The sequence below is a fragment of the Anomaloglossus baeobatrachus genome, chromosome 9 (genome assembly GCF_048569485.1).
Source record: "Anomaloglossus baeobatrachus isolate aAnoBae1 chromosome 9, aAnoBae1.hap1, whole genome shotgun sequence".
NCBI lineage: Eukaryota > Metazoa > Chordata > Amphibia > Anura > Aromobatidae > Anomaloglossus > Anomaloglossus baeobatrachus.
In genome coordinates this window covers 223,845,177-223,867,209 of record NC_134361.1, presented here as the reverse complement: position 1 = coordinate 223,867,209, position 22,033 = coordinate 223,845,177, and the positions used below count along the sequence as shown (strand labels likewise).

The 22,033-nt window shown below is 42.1% G+C and overlaps 1 protein-coding gene across 6 annotated transcripts in view; it reads right to left on the bottom strand.

Annotated features, from left to right (window-relative positions):
* The window catches only part of CACNA1B (calcium voltage-gated channel subunit alpha1 B), a 391,414-nt gene that overhangs the window by 31,945 nt on the left and 337,436 nt on the right, over positions 1 to 22,033 (bottom strand). For all 6 annotated transcript variants that reach the window (XM_075324631.1, XM_075324630.1, XM_075324633.1 and 3 more), the window contains 5 exons: positions 9,962 to 10,078; positions 2,838 to 2,903; positions 2,263 to 2,354; positions 1,033 to 1,183; positions 112 to 239 (listed from right to left, as the gene is read on the bottom strand). In XM_075324631.1, coding sequence (XP_075180746.1) covers positions 112 to 239; positions 1,033 to 1,183; positions 2,263 to 2,354; positions 2,838 to 2,903; positions 9,962 to 10,078 — 554 coding nt within the window. The remainder of the gene's footprint in view (positions 1 to 111; positions 240 to 1,032; positions 1,184 to 2,262; positions 2,355 to 2,837; positions 2,904 to 9,961; positions 10,079 to 22,033) is intronic.

Below are 22,033 nucleotides of genomic sequence, written 5' to 3'. Positions count from 1 at the left end.
TATTACATTGCAAATGATGCACTACAAAAAATTTTTTTAACGACTACAGACTCTAAAGTGTGACTTGATGACATATATTCTATACATTGATCAGAGAAGACCTTTACATACCAAGCAGCGGGGTCATACTCGGCCCAGACACGTATGAACTCATCCAAATGATGAGGACCCAAAATGGATGAGTCCCGCGTTAGGTATTCAAAATTGTCCATGATGACGGCCACAAAAAGATTGAGCATCTACTCGGGAACACAGAAGGTAGAAGAAAAATACAGAAGGTTATCAGACATAAGCAAATTGTGAGTCTCACAATGATATTCACAGCGATGTCTCCCACTATATGAGGACAGCCCCGACTGTTGACCTGCAGTGTGCTGATTCATAGGTAACTCTTGCTAGCCTAATCTTTGCTAGTTTGCTTGCTGCTTTATGTAGGTTTAATCCACATGTTGTCAGGAGACCTATCACATCTACTTTGCTCCTATTTATGCTGGTGGAATCCTTCTACCCATGCCAGCTATAGTTTATTATATGTTGGTCTGTGATGTGTGGTGTCCCAGACTTACTGGTGAAAGTTGTGCTCATTACTTGGTGCAGTTGTGGACTTTACCCCTGTTGTTTTGTAGCTTCCTTCCTGCTCTTGTTTTTCCTCCTGAATCTCTATTGTCTTTACATTTGTGTGTGTGCATGGTGTGTGACAAAGTTTTGGTTTCCCTTGTCTGTCTTTATCTGTGGGTTTTATCACACTAGTGTTCTGTCGTTCCCTGGGGGAAGGGGGAATCAGATCAGGACTGATCAGTAGCAAGCCCAGACAGGAGACTCAGGCCTCTCCACCATCAAGGGTATCCCTGAGCTTAGGGATAGTGTAGGGCACCCCAACCTAGTAACTCCAGTTTCCTGCTAACCCAAAGTCATCATGACCTGTTGCTTTTTGTTGTATTCTAACTCCATTACTATGTCAGAGGACCACACTGTGACCAATGGTCCTAAACTGCCATGCGTAAAATAACTTCAGCTATTCTGGAGCCTCACCAGGAAAGAGCACAGGAAGATGAAGGAGACGAAATAGAAATAGGCAAAGTCACTTCCACATTCCTCTTTGGTGTTGCCTGAACGATGGTCACACGGCCTGTTGCTGAGACAAGAGAGCATAATTTCATGCCAGCCTTCCCCAGTGGCGCTCCTACAAGAAGAGACAAAGCACGGTGTTATTTCATTCACACACTGTGGATCACATGTAATGCCCTAACGTGTTATAAAAGCACCATCTAGGCATTCAGGGAGGGTAAGATTCCCAACCCACACACCTCAATGTGCAAAAAATAAGTTTGTGTAAGTAGTGACTTGGATGTGTAAGCACTTTTCTTATTTTTTCTTCTACATGTGGATGGGTGTCACAATGTGACTGCAGGTGTCCTGCTCGGTATGAGAGGACTCCAAGCGGCGCAACACAGAGGGAACACCAGGGTAGCAATAATGGAAGGTCCTTGCACTAGAGAGAGGCGACTGAGGTCACCGTCTAAAACTCACCTGAGGCTGATGCCTGCACTCCCTAACATCCCTAGATGGGTCCATCCCCCGTGCGCCATCACATGCCTAGGCCCTTGGTGGCCGTGCACTCACCCTGACTAGTGAAGGCCAGCGCGATGCTAGTCTCGCCATTCCAATAAGACAACACAAGGAAGGTAAGACAAATGGTTGGGGAAAGACACAACCTAAACCACTCTAAGGTTTCTTCAGCAGCTGCAACAGAAACGGCGCCACAAATATGCAGCGACAAGCTCCTTCAACATGAACAGCATAGGTGTGAGCTATAGCCGGCATAGGGAGGAGTGAACCTTTACCCTTTACCTTTCAGTACTGGATGGAATTAAATATGCTCCAACTCTGGGTAAATGACGATCAGGCACTAAAGAGGATTTACGATGAATTATACACACATCCTCCTGACACCAGGCCGCGACACACTCATGACAATAGAGTTTTTTATACGGCTGTGTTTTTTTTTTATTTTTTCATATTGAGAGTTTGGTCTGGGAAAGCTGCTGAATATATTCATTACAGGCATACAGTATATCCGTGACACATAGACTTTTTGCTTGTACATGTTTTATAAAGTGCTATGGAATGTGTTGGCGCTATATAACTAAATTCTTCTTCTTATTATTATTATTATTATTATTATTATTAATACTAATAATAAAAAACTATGAGTTCTTGACTGAGTAACACCATGAAACAATGTAGATACAACACTTTTACCTAAACAAGAGCATTAAGGCTTGAAAAAAGGTGCGAAAGTTATTGTGTCTGTTGATAGCGTTCTCATCAACCAATGCGATATTCCCAAAGACCTGAAAACGTGAAAATAACAATAATTAGTATCTAAATATCTACCATCCGGAATCCTCATTCGATTGCATTAGTAATTTTCGTATATCGCCCAATCATCTACCTGTCGAAAATTGGATTGGGACACCTGCCATTGTACAAAGCTATCCCTCTACTTTGGGGCCTGGAAGTCTACTCTTGGACAGAAAATAGTTTTAGGATTTTCTAAAATGATTCCAGCAAGTCACAGGCCTTCCTCCATGGAAATCAGTATATATGTTTGACTAGACTGACCCTGTATGTTAAAGAAAAACTGTAGTTAAATATATTGTGACATGCCTATGCAGAGCCTGAAGGCGCGGAGCAGGGCACAATGGTGAGTTTCCTGCTTTTTGACTCCTATTGTTGCATCTCTTTAATGTGAAAACTACCAGTTGAAAAAAACTGTGCAGAAATGGTTAAAGAGATGATGTTAGACAATGAGGCCACTTGTAGTGATCACTTACCTGCATGCCAATGATGGCGTAGATGAAAAATAGCATTGCAATAAGCAGGCAGACGTACGGCAAGGCCTGCAGACAGATAAGACAATGGGTAAGTTAACTTCAAACAAATCATATATTATTCAGCTTTTATTTATTGCAAGTATGTATTACAGTATAAAATAAAATATATTAGCAATATAGCCTGTTTTCTGTAGGCTGCATGTATTACGATACACTGCAAGCTGCTCAGTTCCACCCAGAACTTAAGTTACAACCCTTATATAGGTTATGAACATTATTCAGTTTTTTTATTGCAAGTATTTATCATATAATAAAATATATTTTCAATACTGACGGTTTTCTGTTGTCTGCATGTATTGTGATACACTGCAAGCTGCTGTTTTCTGTCATGCACTTATTCAACAATTTTTATAAAGGTTATGGACATCATTCAGGGTTTTTTTTATTGCAAGTATGTAGTATGTATTGTGGTATATAATAAAATATATTAGCAATACTGCCTGTTTTCTGTAACCTGCATGTGTTATGATACACTGCAAGCTGCTCAATTCTGCTCTGCACTTATAGGACAAACCTTATAAAGGTTATGGACATCATTCAAGTTTTTTTTATTGCAATTATGTATTATATAATATATATTTGCAATACTGCCGGTTTTCTGTTGTCTGCATGTATTGTGATACACTGCAAGCTGCTGTTTTCTGTCATGCACTTATTCAACAATTTTTATAAAGGTTATGGACATCATTCAGGGTTTTTTTATTGCAAGTATGTAGTATGTATTGTGGTATATAATAAAATATATTAGCAATACTGCCTGTTTTCTGTAACCTGCATGTGTTATGATACACTGCAAGCTGCTCAATTCTGCTCTGCACTTATAGGACAAACCTTATAAAGGTTATGGACATCATTCAAGTTTTTTTATTGCAATTATGTATTATATAATATATATTTGCAATACTGCCAGTTTTCTGTTGTCTGCATGTATTACGATACACTGCAAGCTGCTGTTTTCTGCCCTGCATTAATTCAACAATTTTTATAAAGGTTATGGACATCATTCAGGTTTTTTTATTGCAAGTATGTATTGTGGTATATAATAAAATATATTAGCAATACTGCCTGTTTTCTGTAACCTGCATGTGTTATTATACACTGCAAGCTGCTCATTTCTGCCCTGCACTTATAAGACAACCCTTATAAAAGGTTATGGACATCATTCAGGGTTTTTTTTATTGCAAGTATGGATTGTGGTATATAATAAAATATATTAGCAATACTGCCTGTTTTCTGTAACCTGCATGTGTTATGATACACTGCAAGCTGCTCATTTCCGCCCTGCACTTATAGGACAACCCTTATAAAGGTTATGGACATCATTCAGGTATTTTTATTGCAAGTATGTATTATATAATAAAATATATTTGCATTACTGCTTGATTCTTGTAGCCTGCATTTATTATGAAAAACTGCATGCTGCTCGATTCCACCCTGCACTTATGGGACATCCCTGATAAAGGTTATGTACATCATTCAGTTTGTTTTTTTTTATTGAAAGTACGTATTATATAATGACATATATTTGCAATACTGCCTGTTTTCTGTAGCCTGCATGTATTACGATACACTGCAAGCTGCTCAATTCCACCCTGCACTTAATTCGACAGCCGCTTCTTTTCAGATCATTCTCCAGCCATCTTCTCTGCTGTCTTGAATGCTCATCTATGTTCAAATCTGATCTAGTCAAATAAAATCAATTCAAGCCAGATTTCACCTCCGATGAGTGTTCGGAAGAGTAGACAGAGGAGACTGGAAACCGATCCGGAAGAGAACAGTCTGTCAGATTTAGTACAGAGAAGGAATCCAGTAGCTTGCAGTAGCTGAGAATAGAATCTTACTCCATGGCATAAAAAGTATGCAAATTTTCTTTTTTGCATTATGAAATACACGATTTCCCAGCTAGAAGAAAAGATTCATTTTTTAGCTCTAAAGATGATGTTGTCATTTTGCATTGCTTTACTTATCTTGAGCTGACCCAGGTTGAACAAAAGATGAATTCTAAATTTTGACTAATATACTCATTTGCATTTTCCTGATGGAATATCCATATTGGAGGGAATTTATTAAGACTGGCATTTTTCATGTCGGTCTTAATCAAAAGCATGTTGCAGTAAGGCGGCTTTCATACTACGTTTTTTTTAACATGCGTCCTGAACGTTTTTTGCTGCAAAAGCGGATCCAGTGCAAATATGTTTTAATTTCAATGCGTTTGCGTGCGTTATAGTGAGGATCCAGCGAGTTGCAGTATTTTAACATTTTTCAAAAATGCTACTTGTAGCGTTTTTGAGCTGTGTCCAAATACTGTTTGCCACTGGATCCTGACTATACTGCAAACTCATGTGAACGCTGGCATGCTGATAGACAGCATCCTGTTGGGCAGAAACCAGCCTGGCGTGATCACAGAGTCTCTCTCTGTCTGTCGGTCTCTCTCTGTCTGTCGGTCTCTCTGTCTGTCGGTCGGTCTCTCTCTGTCTGTCGGTCTCTCTCTGTCTGTCGGTCTCTCTCTGTCTGACAGTCTCTCTCTGTCTGTCGGTCTCTCTCTCTCTCTGTTGGTCTCTCTCTCTGTCGGTCTCTGTCTCTGTCGGTCTCTCTCTCTGTCGGTCTCTCTCTTTGTCAGTCTCTCTCTCTCTCTCTGTCTTTCTCTCTCTCTCTCTGTCGGTCTCTCTCTCTCTGTCGGTCTCTCTCTCTCACTCCCTCTCTCATACTCACCGATCACTGGCGCAGCGCTGCACAACTGTCACACTGCTCTGGCAGCTTCTCCTCTTTTGAAAATGCCAGCCGCTCATTATTCCATCTTGTATTCATTGCTTCCCCCGCCCACCGGTGCCTATGATTGGTTGCAGGAAGACACACCCCCACGCTGAGTGACAGCTGTCTCACAGCAACCAATCATAGCCGCCGGTGGGCGGGTCTATATCGTGCAGTACAATAAATAGAACACCGCCGCTCCTGTGAGCTCCACGTAGAAACTGAAGTGAGTCGCACTGTCAGCGGGGACGTCACTGAGGTAGTGCTGGTGTGTGTGCGGTGATGATGGGGGGCGGTAGTGTTTGCATGTGTGCGGTGATGATGGGGATGGTAGTGCCTGCGTGTGTGCAGTGATGATGGGGATGGTAGTGCTTGCGTGTGTGCGGTGATGATGGGGGTGGTATTGCCGGTGTGTGTACAGTGATGATGGGGATGGTAGTGCCTGCGTGTGTGCGGTGATGATGGTGGCGGTAGTTCAGGTATGTGCAGTGGTTATGGGGATGGAAGTGCGTGCGTTTGTGCGGTGATGATGGGGGTGGTATTGACGTTGTGTGTACAGTGATGATGGGGATGGTAGTGCCTGCGTGTGTGCGGTGACTGATGATGGTGGCGGTAGTGCAGGTGTGTGCAGTGATTATGGGGATGGTAGTGCGTGCGTTTGTGCGGTGATGATGTGGGTGGTATTGCCATTGTGTGTACAGTGATGATGGGGATGGTAGTGCATGCGTGTGTGCGGTGATGATGGGGGTGGTATTGCCGTTGTGTGTACAGTGATGATGGGGATGGTAGTGCCTGCGTGTGTGCGGTGACTGATGATGGTGGCGGTAGTGCAGGTGTGTGCAGTGATTATGGGGATGGTAGTGCGTGCGTGTGTGCGGTGATGATGGGGGTGGTATTGCCATTGTGTGTACAGTGATGATGGGGATGGTAGTGCCTGCGTGTGTGCGGTGACTGATGATGGTGGCGGTAGTGCAGGTGTGTGCAGTGATTATGGAGATGGTAGTGCGTGCGTTTGTGCGGTGATGATAGGGGCGGTATTGCCATTGTGTGTACAGTGATGATGGGGATGGTAGTGCCTGCGTGTGTGCGGTGACTGATGATGGTGGCGGTAGTGCAGGTGTGTGCAGTGATTATGGGGATGGTAGTGCGTGCGTTTGTGCGGTGATGATGTGGGTGGTATTGCCATTGTGTGTACAGTGATGATGGGGATGGTAGTGCATGCGTGTGTGCGGTGATGATGGGGGTGGTATTGCCGTTGTGTGTACAGTGATGATGGGGATGGTAGTGCCTGCGTGTGTGTGGTGACTGATGATGGTGGCGGTAGTGCAGGTGTGTGCAGTGATTATGGGGATGGTAGTGCGTGCGTGTGTGCGGTGATGATGGGGGTGGTATTGCCATTGTGTGTACAGTGATGATGGGGATGGTAGTGCCTGCGTGTGTGCGGTGACTGATGATGGTGGCGGTAGTGCAGGTGTGTGCAGTGATTATGGGGATGGTAGTGCGTGCGTTTGTGCGGTGATGATAGGGGCGGTAGTGTCTCTCTCTTTTTCTCTTTTTCTCTCTCTTTTTCTTCTCTCTTTTCTCTTTTTCTTCTCTCTTTTTTTTCTCTCTCTCTTTCTCCATCTGAATTTCCAGTCTATCACGTTCAGTTCCCCTCACTCCCGATCACATGACTCCAATACCCACCCATAATTTCAAGTGACAGGATCCTGTAAAATAACACATGCGTTTGCACGCGTTTCTCTTTGGAAAAACAGGATCCGCTTTCCCAGCAAATAAACGTTCAGGACACATGTTAAAAAAACATAGTGTGAAAGCAGCCTAATTAGGCGGCTTTCACACAACGTTTTTTTAACATGCGTCCTGAATGTTTTTTTGATGCAAAAGCGGATCCAGTACAAATGCGTTTTCATTTCAATGCATTTGCAATGGACTTGCGTCAACATGCGTTTGCGTGCAGTTTTGTCAGAATCCAGCGACTTGCAGTTTTTTAACATTGTTTAAAAACGCTACTTGTAGCGTTTTTGAGCTGCGTCCAAATACTGCAAGTCGCTGGATTTTGACAAAACTGCACGCAAACGCATGTGAACGGTGGTATACTGATAGACAGGATCCTGTTTGGTGTACTGAGCATGCCCAGAAACCACAGAGAGTGAGTTTGTTTCTTTATTTCTCTTTCTCTCTCTCTTTCTCTCTCTTTCTCTCTCGCTCTCTTTCTCGCTCTTTTTCTCGCTCTCTTTCTCTCTTTCTCTCTCTTTCTTTCTCTCGTTCTCTTTCTTTATCTCTCTTTCTCGCTCTCTTTCTTGCTCTCTCTTTCTCTCTCTCTTTATCTCTCTTTCTCTCTTTCTGTCTCTCTTCCTCTCTCTTTTTCTCTCTTTCTCTCTCTCAATCTCTTCCTTTCTCTCTCTCTCTCTTTCGCTCTCTCCTCTTTATTTCCCCAGCGGCATCTGAATTTCCAGTCTGTCACGTTCAGTTCCACTGACTCCCGATCACATGACTCCAATGCCCGCCCATAAACTTCAAGTGGCAGGATCCTGTAAAATAACACTTGCGTTTGCATGCGTTTTTCTTTAGAAAAACAGGATCTGCTTTTGCAGCAAAAAAATGTTCATAATGCATGTTATAAAAACGTAGTGTGAAAGAAGCCTTACATGCGCCTAAGTGGTGCATGCCTCTTAATAAATTAAATCCACTACTTGCTGCGCATGCACCAGAAAAATCAAATATATGCCAGCCTTCGATTTGTACTACCATTTACGCCACTTTCTGACAAAAACTGATAATAATTTTGTCAGGTCATGTGTGGTTCAGTTCCTTCTGCTAAGCATTAACCACTTTTTTTTAAAGTGTTGAGAGCAGCGGAAATAAAAAAAAGTCATAACTTATGTCGTAAATTATTTGCATCTTTTTTTCACCATAAAATTGTCATATGGACAATGATACATTTTTATCATATTATATAGCACTATGTCCTTACAATTGCTAATTTTGCTTTTTTACCCAGTTAATTCTTCTCTTTTCCATTAGTTCTATGACAGCACATGATTAAAAACAGACTACTTGAATCCTTCTAAGCTCTATTTAGAAACAAGAAGTCTCTTTTCCCTGCATGAGTCACTGCAAAATTCCCTGGCAGGGGAGGAGGGAGGAGCTGAAGAGTGATTGATTCATGCAGGGACAAAAGACATCCTGTTTCTACATAGAGCAGAGAAAACAGAAGAATTAACTGTGTAGAAAGTAAAAATGAGAAATTATAAGTACAAATACTATATAATATGATGACTGCAATATATTAAGAGGATAAAAATTTTAATGGAAGTGCTTCTTTAAAGATGATCTAATTAGTGATGAGTAAGCACTACCGTGCTCACTACTTGTAACTAGTGATGAGCGAGCACTACTATGCTCGGGTGCTTGGAACTCGTAACTAGTGATGAGCGGGCACTACCATGCTCAGGTGTTCAGTACTCGTAGCTAGTAATGTGCGAGCACTGCCATTCTTGGGTGCTCCATACTCGTAACAAGAAGTTAATGCTTGGATGGGCACGACTCGAGTACCCGAGTATAATGGAACTCAATTGGGAACTTGTGCATTTTTTTCAAAAGATTTCCCCAGCTTTCCATTATACTTGGGTAATTAAGTTGCACCCATCCAAGCAATAATGTTTGTTACGAGTACTGAGCACCCGAGCATGGTAGTGCTTACTCATCACTAGATATAATTGTGCATTGTGGGAATTGGAGATTAAGGCTGGAGTGAACTAGAAATTGGGCACAGTTGGAGATCCTCATCCTAGAAGCCAGTGTACCAGCTATAATTTTTGCTCCATTATAATAGTCAATCTCATAATTTCCTACGCATCCAGTATTAGTAATGTGGGGATATAGTTAAGACATCAGCGTTTGAGCATAACACTAGTCTTAATGTATCCCAAACAGAATATACTCTCTAGACAGATCATATCCCTGCTAAGCTTTGCAGAAAGATATACGGTTCTCCTCCTGATAGCTAACTGGAAAGCAGCAGAGCTTCAATATGGCTTTTCAATGTCACTGGATCGCCTTGGAATAAGCAAAAACTGCTAACTAAAATAGATATCTTTGAAAGTCTAGTTGGTAAGTGTTGGCCCACAGCACTAATAACTTCTGTCAATAAAATGAATCAGGATTAGTGAAAGTAAAGACCAATGGTTAATGGTCACAAGTTGACATAGAGTATCTTGAACTAGTGTTGAACCAGTATATTTCAGACAGACCGGTTCAATGTCAGTCATCGAAAAAAATTAAAGTTAACCATTGCTGTATGAGCAAACCTTAAAAGACTGCACAAAGGTCCAGAGAAGGATGCGGATGGTGTAACCCTGACGCAACAGTTTAATCAACCGAGCTGCTCGAAAGAGTCGCAGGAAACTCAAATTGATGAAATTTTCCTGAAACAGAAAAAAGATTTAGTAACTTTCTTAGTTTTTTGTTGTTGTTTTTGGACTCTTTTGTATTAACTTTGTATGTCCTTTTCCAACATGCTCCACCCAGCAAAATAAGCCAAGCCGACTTCACTTCATTCCATTATCAAGCACAGACCTTGCAGCTTGCCGACACTTCAAAAACCAGGAAGAAAAATTTAAGATACAATCACATGCAATCTGTCACCCTGCAAACGTATTAGTTAGTCATCTCAAACATCCAGGTATATTTCAGCTTCCAAAGACAGGTCGTTATTGTGGTTAGTTATGATAAGGCTGGTGATTCAGGACCAGGATGGGGATAAGAAAAGAGATCTGGCTAAGGAGGAAAAGGGGTGACATCACATCGGGATGATGGTCCACCCACACTAATGTAAATTTTTCTATGCCGACTTTCAAGGATAAGGTGGTGCCATGATCAAATTCACAAGTCCCATGAGGAAGGCTGATGGAGCCCATCTTAGCTAGTCTGAGGGGATGTCTCGAGTATATGCTTACTGGGGGATTAAGTGTTTGGAAAAGTAAAGGCTTCCATACACAAAAGATATGATTAGACAAACATCTAAAGATTCCTAACTGTACCCCTACAGATTATGTTTGGGTATACTGTACAAGGTTTTGGTGGTGCCAAGTGGAAATTCACACATCCCATGAGGAAGGTCAACTGAGCCCATCTTAGCTAGTCTGAGGGGATACCTCAAGTATATACTTACTGGGAGATTAAGTTGAAAAGTAAAGGCTTCCATACACAAATGATATGACTGGACCACCATCTAAAGGTTCCTAACTGTACCAAAACAGATTATGTTAGGGTATACAAGGGTTTGGTGGAGCCATGTGTAAATTCACACGTCCCATGAGGAGGATCGATGGAGCTCATCTTAGCTACTCTGAGGGGATGCCTCAAGTATATCCTTACTGGGGGATTAAGTGTTTGGAAAAGTAAAGGCTTCCATACACAAAAGATATGATTGGATCACCATCTAAAGGTTCCTAACTGTACCAAAACAGATTATGTTAGGGTATACAAGGGTTTGGTGGAGCCATGTGTAAATTCACACGTCCCGTGAGGAGGATCGATGGAGCTCATCTTAGCTACTCTGAGGGGATGCCTCAAGTATATCCTTACTGGGGGATTAAATGTTTGGAAAAGTAAAGGCTTCCATACACAAAAGATATGATTGGATCACCATCTAAAGGTTTCTAACTGTACCCCAACAGATTGTTTGGGTATACAAAGGTTTGGTGGTGCCATGTGCAAATTCACACATCCCAAGAGGAAGGTCGATGAACCCCATGGAGATGCCTCAAGTAAATGCTTACTGGGGGATTAAGTGTTTTGAAAATTAAAGGCTTCCGTACACAAAAGATTTGATTGGACAACCATCAAAAGATTCCTAACTGTACCCCTACAGATTATGTTGAGGTATACAAGAGTTGGGTGGTTGGAATTCAATTGCTCAATCCTTTTGTTTGGGGAGATGAGTCACTGTCAAGTGATTCTGGCAGCAGCTCCATCAAAGAGGATATAGGAAAATTTGCCACAGTGGAGAACATTTGAGTGGGGGGTACTGGTACTGGTCCACCAAACAATTCTTTTGACAGAACCTTTTGTTTGGTGAGATAAGCTGCTACCAGATGATTCTGGCAGTGACTCTATCATAGACAACAGAGGCATGTTCAGCCAAGCCAAACATTTCTAAGTAAGGTGGGAGTCGGGAGAAACTGCTGTCAGATCAACAATTGTTCCACCAACAGTGCATGTCAGATGGCCGTTGGCCGACTCTTCCATACACAGGATCAATTGTTGGGCCCTGTACTCCAGTGTTTTCAATGAAAGAGCCATTGACGAACATGTTTGGCAGTGGCTCAGCTCTAGAAGGCAATACAATTGACAGACCGAAATCGGACAAGCTGGATTGATACTTCCCTGAACAATAAGTTGTTGGCAAAAGATGTAGATATTGGCGGGTTTGGCTGATATTAGTCTAATGTGTAAAGGTAGCTTTAGTCTCAAGCTTGTTTGTATAAAGAGCTTCATTAGACTAAAACTATCAACTTGGTACCGTAAATTAGCTCCAACCAGGATTGGTAAAGTTATCGTTTCAGCTATAACAATCCAACTAAGATATGTAAATCAGTTTTCTTGTCTATGGCAAGCCAACTAGGGTTTTCAAAATCATCATCTGCTATATGACCATCTCAAGTTGTCCATGTATGTGCAATAGGTATTGACCAAGAGCTATCTCTCCCGACTCACCCACACAAACACTTGGCCACCGATTCATATGTTTTACATACGGAGAACGGAGATGGCCACTGCCCGCCAAAGACAATCTGAGACAAAAGAGTTGGGCGTTTGCATTCAAACTGCACAACTTTTGTGACATCCTCTATTGGGGGAGAATCGAGAGGCTTGCATATACAATAGACTGTTGTCTCATCATGCCAACATTGTATGATGGAGACAACTTTAATGTTTAATGTATCTGAGGATTTTAAGAGTTTATACATCAGTGTGTTTGTTTTTTTTGCTGGATACCGATCTCTTCTATCATCCCACAGGTCCATTGTAGTCCAAGAGATACTCTTGTTTTTCACCAAATCTTATGGGAGATAAGTAAAGCGGGGATGAAAGGGGGTCTAACAATAAAACCATGAGGGCAGGGCATGTTCATCGATTAAGCCACTGGTTGGGGGGGGTCTTGTTTTTTTGTTACCATTTCATGCTTTTTTCATCAACATCCCCCCTACCACCACCACCACCACAGCTCAATGCGCCTCTCATCCCCCGAGCCGAAGCATGCTTCTCATACAAATCCCCTTCCCGCGAGGTCACATAAGCTGAGTATTAAAAGCAGAAGCACAGCAGACCCGCAGGCTACAATCTGACAGGAAAGCAAAAAGGAAATGTGATTGGGATGAAGGCATAGATAGGATAGAACCGAGGACAATGAAGAGTAAATAAAAGGTGAAAACAAAATGAATATGAGGAGGAAGTCTACAGATTTCGTTGTGTTTAGAATGGCCTCAATGATTAATACTCTACTTTTCCTTCTATATCTATTAGAAACCATTATTGCAATTAGGGATCATATATTTATAATGAGGTTTAACTCGGCTGAAATAGCTGCCATTTTTCTACATGGAAACCAAATGTTTTCGGAACTGAGTCAATAGGGTCAAATGGAATTAATAAAAAGCCCCCAAAAAAGACCATTTTGATAGTATAATATTTTCAGCTTCCAACTGTTAGCCCTACACCAATTGCGAACCCACAGCTTCCACGAAGCTGTGGCTGTCTGGATATCCTGGGGGCAGGATGGGTCGTATTGCCACAACTTGAGGACTACTGGCTGGAGACCACTTCACCTTTGGGTTTTTGTTTTATTTTTGCCCTCCGTATAAGAGAAAATGTTGTCCTAGTGTGGTGCTTCATTTAACATTTCTGGTGGCTCATACCACTTACATTTTCTCATATTTTTTTTCTGGCCTCTTGTATTCTTGGTCAACAATCTACAGTGTAGTCAAGGGTCTATCTAAAACCGGCGAAACGTTGGCCTCTATACTTGGTTCACTTTGGCACTGGCAGATAGCAATGGATGGTTTTCTGGAAGAAACTATTTTTTTTTTCTAAACTGAATACGGTAATATATATGTAAAAGAAAAAAATGGTAATGAGAATATAATGTAAGGAGGCTAAATTTACTGTATAGTTTGTAATAAATCAGGTAGGGTCCAGACATTTTGCACTGAAGATTCTTCAAACCAAAACAATGGTGGTCTGTTCTCTCCTGATGGCCATATCTAGGGCTTTGGTGTCATGTAGCTCCTACCTACTGACACTTATGAAGGAGTTTGGAGGATGCGAAATAACAGAATACCTTTTAAAGTAGTAAAGTTATAACCCTAAAACCAGACTATAGAAGGTATGGTTTTCACGAATATTATGCAAATGTGTTGCCAAGTTGGACCACCATATTCCATGCATTCGTAATTTTGAGGGGGTAATTATCATAACCAGGTGTAACGGTTCTTTACGAAAAGTCAAGTCAATGGTTCTACTGCCATGCCAGGCCTTGTGGAGTTTTTCCTTTTCTTCTTCAATGGAGGTTTATTGAATGGTCATCACTTATTCGTGTCTTGCAGGTATATAGATGACTACCTTCTTGACTTTTTACCAATCAGATGTAAATACAGATCCACAGACCATGCTTCCCTTGTGTTCCCTCAATGATCCATCCACTTACAAGTTACATTCGCTTGAATTGCACCATGCAATGGCTGAGGTCACATGCAGAGGAACAGAGGTCACTGTTATTAGGATGCGGTCGTAATAAAAAATCCCAGATCAAGAGATGATTCCTTTCTCTTATATAATCCGACCCTCATTTTTCTTCCCTATGTGAGCCCAATGTTAGTTGACTGGAATCTTTCCACAGTGACCGCTGTCCCTCTTCCTCCTTGGGAATTACATTCAGGCTTTTGTAGTGTTTAAAGAGAAGGCAAATGCTGAGCAACTCCAAAGTGAGAATAATGTTGCCACCTTTCTGTGTCTTTCTAGCAGCAAAAATATTCAACTTTTTGAGCTACCAAGTTCTTAGCTTTGGACAATTTCTTCTTATTGAAATATAAGTGTTCCATTTCCCAACAACACCCCCACAGGAGAAAATAGTTATTACAATTTGTGGTCCTCCAAAGGGACAATTTATAACCTCAGTCTGTCCCAGTAAATGAGGCTCCAGAACACAGGACCTCCCTCGATTAACTTTTCTAATGGGGTCTATGAAAGTAGGTTTTGTCCAATGGATCCTCTCACTGGTTGGAAAGTGGAACATTGGGTTAAATTTTCTTAAAGGGTACAGATTATTTCAAATTTGATTTAATATGCTATTCCCCCTTTAGGGCAACTTTTACACATTGCAAAAAAATTCCACTGGTCACAAATCCCAAACAGAATCCACTGTGATACCTCCGTTTTTAGTTAAGGATTCCACGCTAATTTGATACTAAGCATGGAATAAGTTGAAGTCCGCCATAAAAATACACACAAGAATGAGCATTCGACAGATTTGAAAGCCGCTCTATGCTTTCATTTTTTTGTTCCGCAACGTGTGAATGTGATTTTGACTTTTTTTTTTTTATTTTTATTGTATTCTACTGTTAACTGCTTTGGATTTTCAGCGTAGTAAAATGGCCCAAATTTGCTGAAGATTTTTGGGAATCTGGGTCCTGAAATCCCTCCTTATCCCTTAAAATAGAGAAGCGCTAACGTCGAAAAGCAGCAGCAGCACTCAGTGTCTGCATGAGAGCACAGACAGTGCAGTTGTGATGGGTGTGTTACAGGTTACAGTCATGTGGTTTCTGGCCATAGAAGGTCACACTTTTGGCTGCACAAAATGCGCCCTGACTTTCCATTGTTCCCATCAGTATTTATTGGTATAAATAGCTTTCCTGCTGGATTCATCTCTCCCCTTTTGGACCCAGCAGGAGCTCGCCTTCCACCCAGCTGCTGATCATAAGTATTCTCTTAGTGCTTATATACCCCGTCTTTGCTGGGACTGGTGCTGATGATATTTTTCAGCTCCTTCAAGCCTTGCTTGCAAGAAGGTGGTTTGTACTCCTCTGTGGATAAGTAGTTCATGCTTTTACCCCTGTGTGTCCTCTTTGTGTTGTCTATAGTGGTTAGTGGGATTGACAAAGAGCTCATCAGATTCTTTCCCTTTCTAGGGCCCAGCACTAGGGATACTTAGGGTCAGGTATCTGGCTAGGCGCATAGGTACGGAACCTATCTAGGGTGGTGAGGGATCCCAGGTACCAGCGTTAGGTTCAGTTAGGGGTCACCATCTTCCTTTTCCCTAGACACAGGGTTTCCCTTCCCTTTCACCGTTTGCTTACTACGTCCCTGTACCTAGCATGACAGCAGTCTACAGAGCCATAGATTTACAGAGCCCATACACTTCTCTGTCCATGCGCTCATGCCGGGGCGGAGTGTTACTGCTTGCCGAAGTGAGCACTTGTGAGTAGTCTAAGGAGCCATAGATTTACTATGGAGTTCATACACTGCTCTGTCCATGCGCTCATGCCGAAACGGAGCGCTGCTGCTTGCCGAAGTGAGCGCTACCAGTCAACAGAGCCATAGATTTACAGAGCCCATACACTTCTCTGTCCATGCGCTCATGCCGGGGCGGAGTGTTACTGCTTACCGAAGTGAGCACTTGTGAGTAGTCTAAGGAGCCATAGATTTACTATGGAGTTCATACACTGCTCTGTCCATGCGCTCATGCCGAAACGGAGCGCTGCTGCTTGCCGAAGTGAGCGCTACCAGTCAACAGAGCCATAGATTTACTATGGAGTTCATACACTGCTCTATCCAAGCTCTCATGCTGAAACGGAGCGCTGCTGCTTGCCGAAGTGAGCAGTCTATTGGCCCATAGATTTACTATGGAGTTCATACACTGCTCTGTCCATGCGCTCATGCTGGAACGGAGCGCTGCTGCTTGCCAAAGAGTGCGGTTGTGAGCATTGTACGGAGCCATAGATTTACTATGTAATTCATACACATCTGTCCATGCTCTCATGCCGGAACGGAGCGCTGCTGCTTGCCAAAGAGTGCGCTTTTGAGCAGTGTACGGAGCCATAGATTTACTATGTAGTTCATACACTGATCTGTCCATGCTCTCATGCCGGAACGGAGCGCTGCTTCTTGACAAAGTGAGCGCTAGCAGTCAATAGAGCCATAGATTTACTATGGAGTCCAAACACTGCTCTTTCCAAGCTCTCGTGCCAAAACGGAGTGTTGCTGCTTGCCGAAGTGAGCGCTTGTAAGCAGTCTACACAGCCATAGATTTACTATGGAGTCCATATGCTGCTCTCTCCAAGCTCTCGTGCCAAGACGGAGCGCTGCTGCTTGCCAAAGAGTGCGCTTGTGAGCATTCTTTGAGTGTTTTGTGGAAATCTCAGGACCCAGGCACCCATCCAAAATGAAATGATAGGTACCCTTTAATAAAGAGTGTTCCAAAGTACATAAACTATTCAGCTTCTGTAAAATGTTTGCTGTAGATGTGTAAGTTCTTGTGATGACGCCTCCCTACTCGCTCTCACGCTTATCGGCGTTTTAGGAATTTCATTATCTTTTTAGGATTTTGCTGCTGAAAGATTCGCAGGTGAAAATAAACCTAGAAATTTTATTCCGAGAAAGCCGTAAAACAAGGCGTACGTTCTAAGCGTTCGCCTCCAAGTGTTAAAAAAGTTGTTCAACCAAGTCCCGTCCAATATCAATTGAATTGCTCAGCACTTCAACCACCTTCTCCGTCAAATCTGTAGCTTTGATGCCCCATTCAAAAGAAAAAAAAAAACAAGCAAAGAAACAATAGAAAAAGGGCAAGTTGCAAATAAAGAAATCAGAAAAAAGATAGCAAAAATTCTAAAACGGAACCAACCGTGTTCTAGGTATGAAGTTGTCATGGGTGATTTTGGTGGCACACAGTACACAGGTGTTGCGGGTAATACAACATACAAAGACAGAAGGTGGTTTGTTTGTTTTTTTTTGTTTTTTTTTTTTTTAAAGGGGAAGAGGGTTGAGATTTTCCGCAGTGTATGTTGATTGCGTAGCATGAGTCGGCAGGCCGTGAAACAAACGAAAAAGGAAAAATAAATAAAGGACACGAACACGGAGAGATGAACACACACACACAAAAAAAGATGAGTCAAATTAAACAGAGCATAAGACAAATAATCTGAGATTATGCTGACTTGATTGTTATGATTGCAAGTGGAAAAATATCGCTTTTATCCAAAATCATATTTTGAAATCCGTTTTTACAATTACAAAGAATTGCAAAATTACTAACTAGACATTGCTGCGGAAAAAATTGAGGTTAATAGATCCAGGGGCTGCGCTCCAAATTGTTTTGCATTAATACTTAATGTTCATACAGGAAAATTTGCTTAATATCTGCCTAATCATCCTTAAAGTGTAACTCCAGGCAAAAAAACCCCCAAAACACTTCAGTGCTTTCATCCTTCACACAGAGTCCCTTCACTATGTCATCATGGGGGTCTCGGAGCTTCTTCAACTTCATTTGGACATGCCTTTAAGGGACAAGAAAACTAAAAAATGTATGAAAAAAATCCCACACCTCAGACCCTTAATTTCCCCCTTTCCTTGGATTCTAATTTATCTCAAATTACAATTAAAGCTGAAAAATATATAAAGAAATGTTCTGTGTCTTGCCTAAGATATCAGCCTCCTCCTTTTCTCTGACATGGGCTGCAGCAGGAACCTCCCCCCTTTGCCTTTTTTTTTATCAAGGGTGTGTCACGGGTGACTTACAAGCCTCTGATGTCCGGCAATAGAAGGTCACGGTGTTCGGCTGCACAAACTACTCCCTGACCTTCTATCATTGCTGCTTGGTTATCATCCCTTTAAGACCCTGGGGTGTTATTCAGCCTGTCAGCTGCTGTTCATCAGTACTTTCCTTCTCTATATATACCTTTACTTCCTATTACTTGGTGCTAGTGATATTTGATACATCTTCACGTCTTCAATGCAAGCAGGCAGCTTGCATACTTCTGGAGAATCTTGATGGTTGTTGCAGCTTCTCTCCTAGAGAACTTGACATAGTTTTTCCCTTATTTGTTTTCCCTGTGTGTCTTTAAGTGCGTGGTGGGGTTCACAAAGAGCTCATCCCATCTACTTTCTACCTAGGGCCCAAATCAGGGTCAGCCTAAGGTCAGGTATCCGGCTCGGCGCATACAGTAGGTGCGGAACCTATCTAGGGCGGTGAGGGAAGCCAGGGCCAAGCGATAGGCTTGGTCAGGGGTCACCATCTCCCCCTTCCCTAGACACAGGGTTTCCCTTCCCTTTCCTTTCATCTTCATCTGCCTAGGGGTCACCTGATATTTGGCTCTTAACTCCCCAAGTGTCATGGCAGCATCTGATGCTGTTCACACTACAGAATCTGACACTCCACACTATGCCTTGCCTCATGTTTCTGAGTTTCACAGACAGGCTCGTGTGTCAACCAGCTGTGTGCTCATTAGTGATCTTGCAGGAGTTAATCTCTGCTAGCCTGCTGGTTACCTCTTGCATCACATGTGGGACACCTATCACAGTTACTCCCCGACTTTTTAAGATGGTGGAGCCTGTCTTCACATGCCGACTATAGCTTTTGCTAAACCGATCTGTGTGCTGTTGTGTTCCAGTTGTTGGTGATTTATTGCATGTTTCTTGGTATGCTGTGGAAACCCTCTCATCAGTTGGTTATTTCCTCCCCACTCTTTATTTCCTCCTTATATGTTGTCTTATATTTCCATGTGTGCTAACTACCTGAGTTTTTGATTTCCCTGTTTGTCTATATCTGTGGGTTCAACCACTCATGTGCCGGTCCTCCCTTGGGTTGAGGGAGAGTGGGTATTAGATCAGGGTTGGCCAGGAGCAGGGCAAGGAAGTCGGCCCAGACATCTTCACCATCAGAAGTATCTGTGGGATTAGGGACAGTTGGGCTATTAGATCAGGACTGACCAGGAGCAGGGCAATGATGGCGGCACAGACGTCTTCACCATCAGAAGTATCTGTGGGATTAGGGACAGCTAGGGTTATTAGATCAGGATTGACCAGGAGCAGGGCAACAAAGGCGGCACAGACGTCTTCACCATCAGAAGTATATCTGGAATTAGGGACAGCTAGGGCTATTAGATCAGGGCAGACCAGGAGCAGGGTAACGAAGGTGGCACAGTTATCTTCACCATCAGAAGTATCTCTGGGATTAGGGACAGCTAGGGCTATTAGATCAGGGCTGACCAGGAGCAGGACAATGAAGGTGGCACAGACGTCTTCACCATCAGAAGTATCTCTGGAATTAGGGTCAGCTAGGGCTATTAGATCAGAGCTAACCAGAAGCAGGGTAACGAAGGCGGCACAGACGTCTTCACCATCAGAAGTATCTCTGGAATTTGGGACAACTAGGGCTATTAAATCAGAGCTGACCAGGAGCAGGGCAACGAAAGTGACACAGACGTCTTCACCATCTGAAGTATCTCTGGAATTCGGGATACTTCATGACACTAGGGCACCAAAATACCCTGTCACAGCCAAGCCTGTACAGGAACTATTTAGGACTCTCAATTATCCCCCATTTTTTTCAATTCTAGGTTGTGTTTTCTCTTCCAGGACAAAAGGGACCTTCTGCATATTCTCTGAAGAAACATGTACTATTGAAGAAACTAGGGCAGACCTTGACATCATTTCTACAGACCCATCAAGTTGTCATATCCCAAGTAGAAGAAGTCAGGAGAACTTTCATGATCTTCACATTTTGGAGCCCAAGTAAGTTTTTTAGAGGTGTTTTTTTTTGCCCAGAGTTACATGGAATGGTAGATTAAAGATTGGATATAAACCTACATATTTTATTGTTATTTTGGTAATATATTTGGAAAAAATGTCAGGGCTGATTACACAGGGTTGGAGCGACAGATTCGGGTGACGTCAGCGATTCCTTTAGTAAATGATAGTGATTCCCTTATCACAGTATTGCCAATTAAAAAATGTTCCCGCTATGATCAATTAAGCATTATTTATCTTTCTAATTAGTAAGCTATGGATTAAGAAGTATATAAAATAAAATGAAAAGGGATTTTGCATGTGTTCACATTGGAAAGTGATATCACTCCACATTTTTTAATTTATTTATTTTTTATTTAAATTTGGTTTATACAATTATTGATTGGCAAATGTGAAGTGTCGCAATCTGGAGTGAATCCAGTTTCCTGGAATACATGACGTTTTTGGATGAAGATGCCAAGACGCAGCCTTTAATTCTTGCATTGCCGTCTACAATGCAATTTATAAGGCAATCGTTAGTAATCGTGAAGGGGGAGAACAGCAATGTTAGCCAAAATTCCATTTGTCTCAAGCAAACAAACCTTACGAAAACAAATATATATAGAGATTTTTATTTCTTTTTTTTAAGTTCCCGATCCAATTCTATACGGGCTTCTTTTATAGACAGAAATAAGTAGTATTCTGTTGCAACCAATCACAGATGTGCTTTCATAAAAGTTCATTTACCAAAAAAGTGTACATCGCAAGTGTGGCTCACACAAAGACGTCTGTGGGAAAAATGCTTTGTAAATAACAGTCCTTCTAAATATTCGGTCAGTATTAAAATATGGTCATGAAATTTTTGGCTTGTAGAAAAAAACTGGCACAGGTGTCACATAGGGGGGTTTTGTGGACTTTACCGCCAAACCGTGCTCACGAGCGACGTCCCTCTGTGGCACCTGTGCCAGTTTAGCCGAGGGTGAAGCGGGTTTTACCATCATTTTACATAAAATAACGGGAAGAGCAAATGATTTTTAAAGGACCATTGTTCAAAATGGCAGCTGGAATCTACTTGGTTGTTTGGTTTTGATAAATGTCTCACCGCTAAGCCCTGCACTGATTAGCAGAATAGGGAACTTTTATTCCCAATCTTGAACTTTTATGCCATTTTAATTCCTCCTTATGGGGCTCTCGGAAAAAGTCAACCGCATCGGTCAGGTAGCCCCATGGAATGGAGTGCAGTTCACTCTGCTACTCCACTCTTATGAGGATACAGTTCTTTGTTCTGCCGATAGGTGCGGGTCCCAGTGGTCAGACCACACTGATCCACAAGTAATCATTTTTACTGTGGATAGAAGATAACTTTTATCACATTACAGTCACACTCCCCCTGATTGACAAGTTATCATCTTTCCTGTGGATAGAAGATAACTTTTATCACATTACAGTCACACTCCCCCTGATTGACAAGTTATCATCTTTCCTGTGGATAGTAGATAACTTTTATCACATTACAGTCACACTCCCCCTGATTGACAAGTTATCATCTTTCCTGTGGATAGTAGATAACTTTTATCACATTACAGTCACACTCCCAC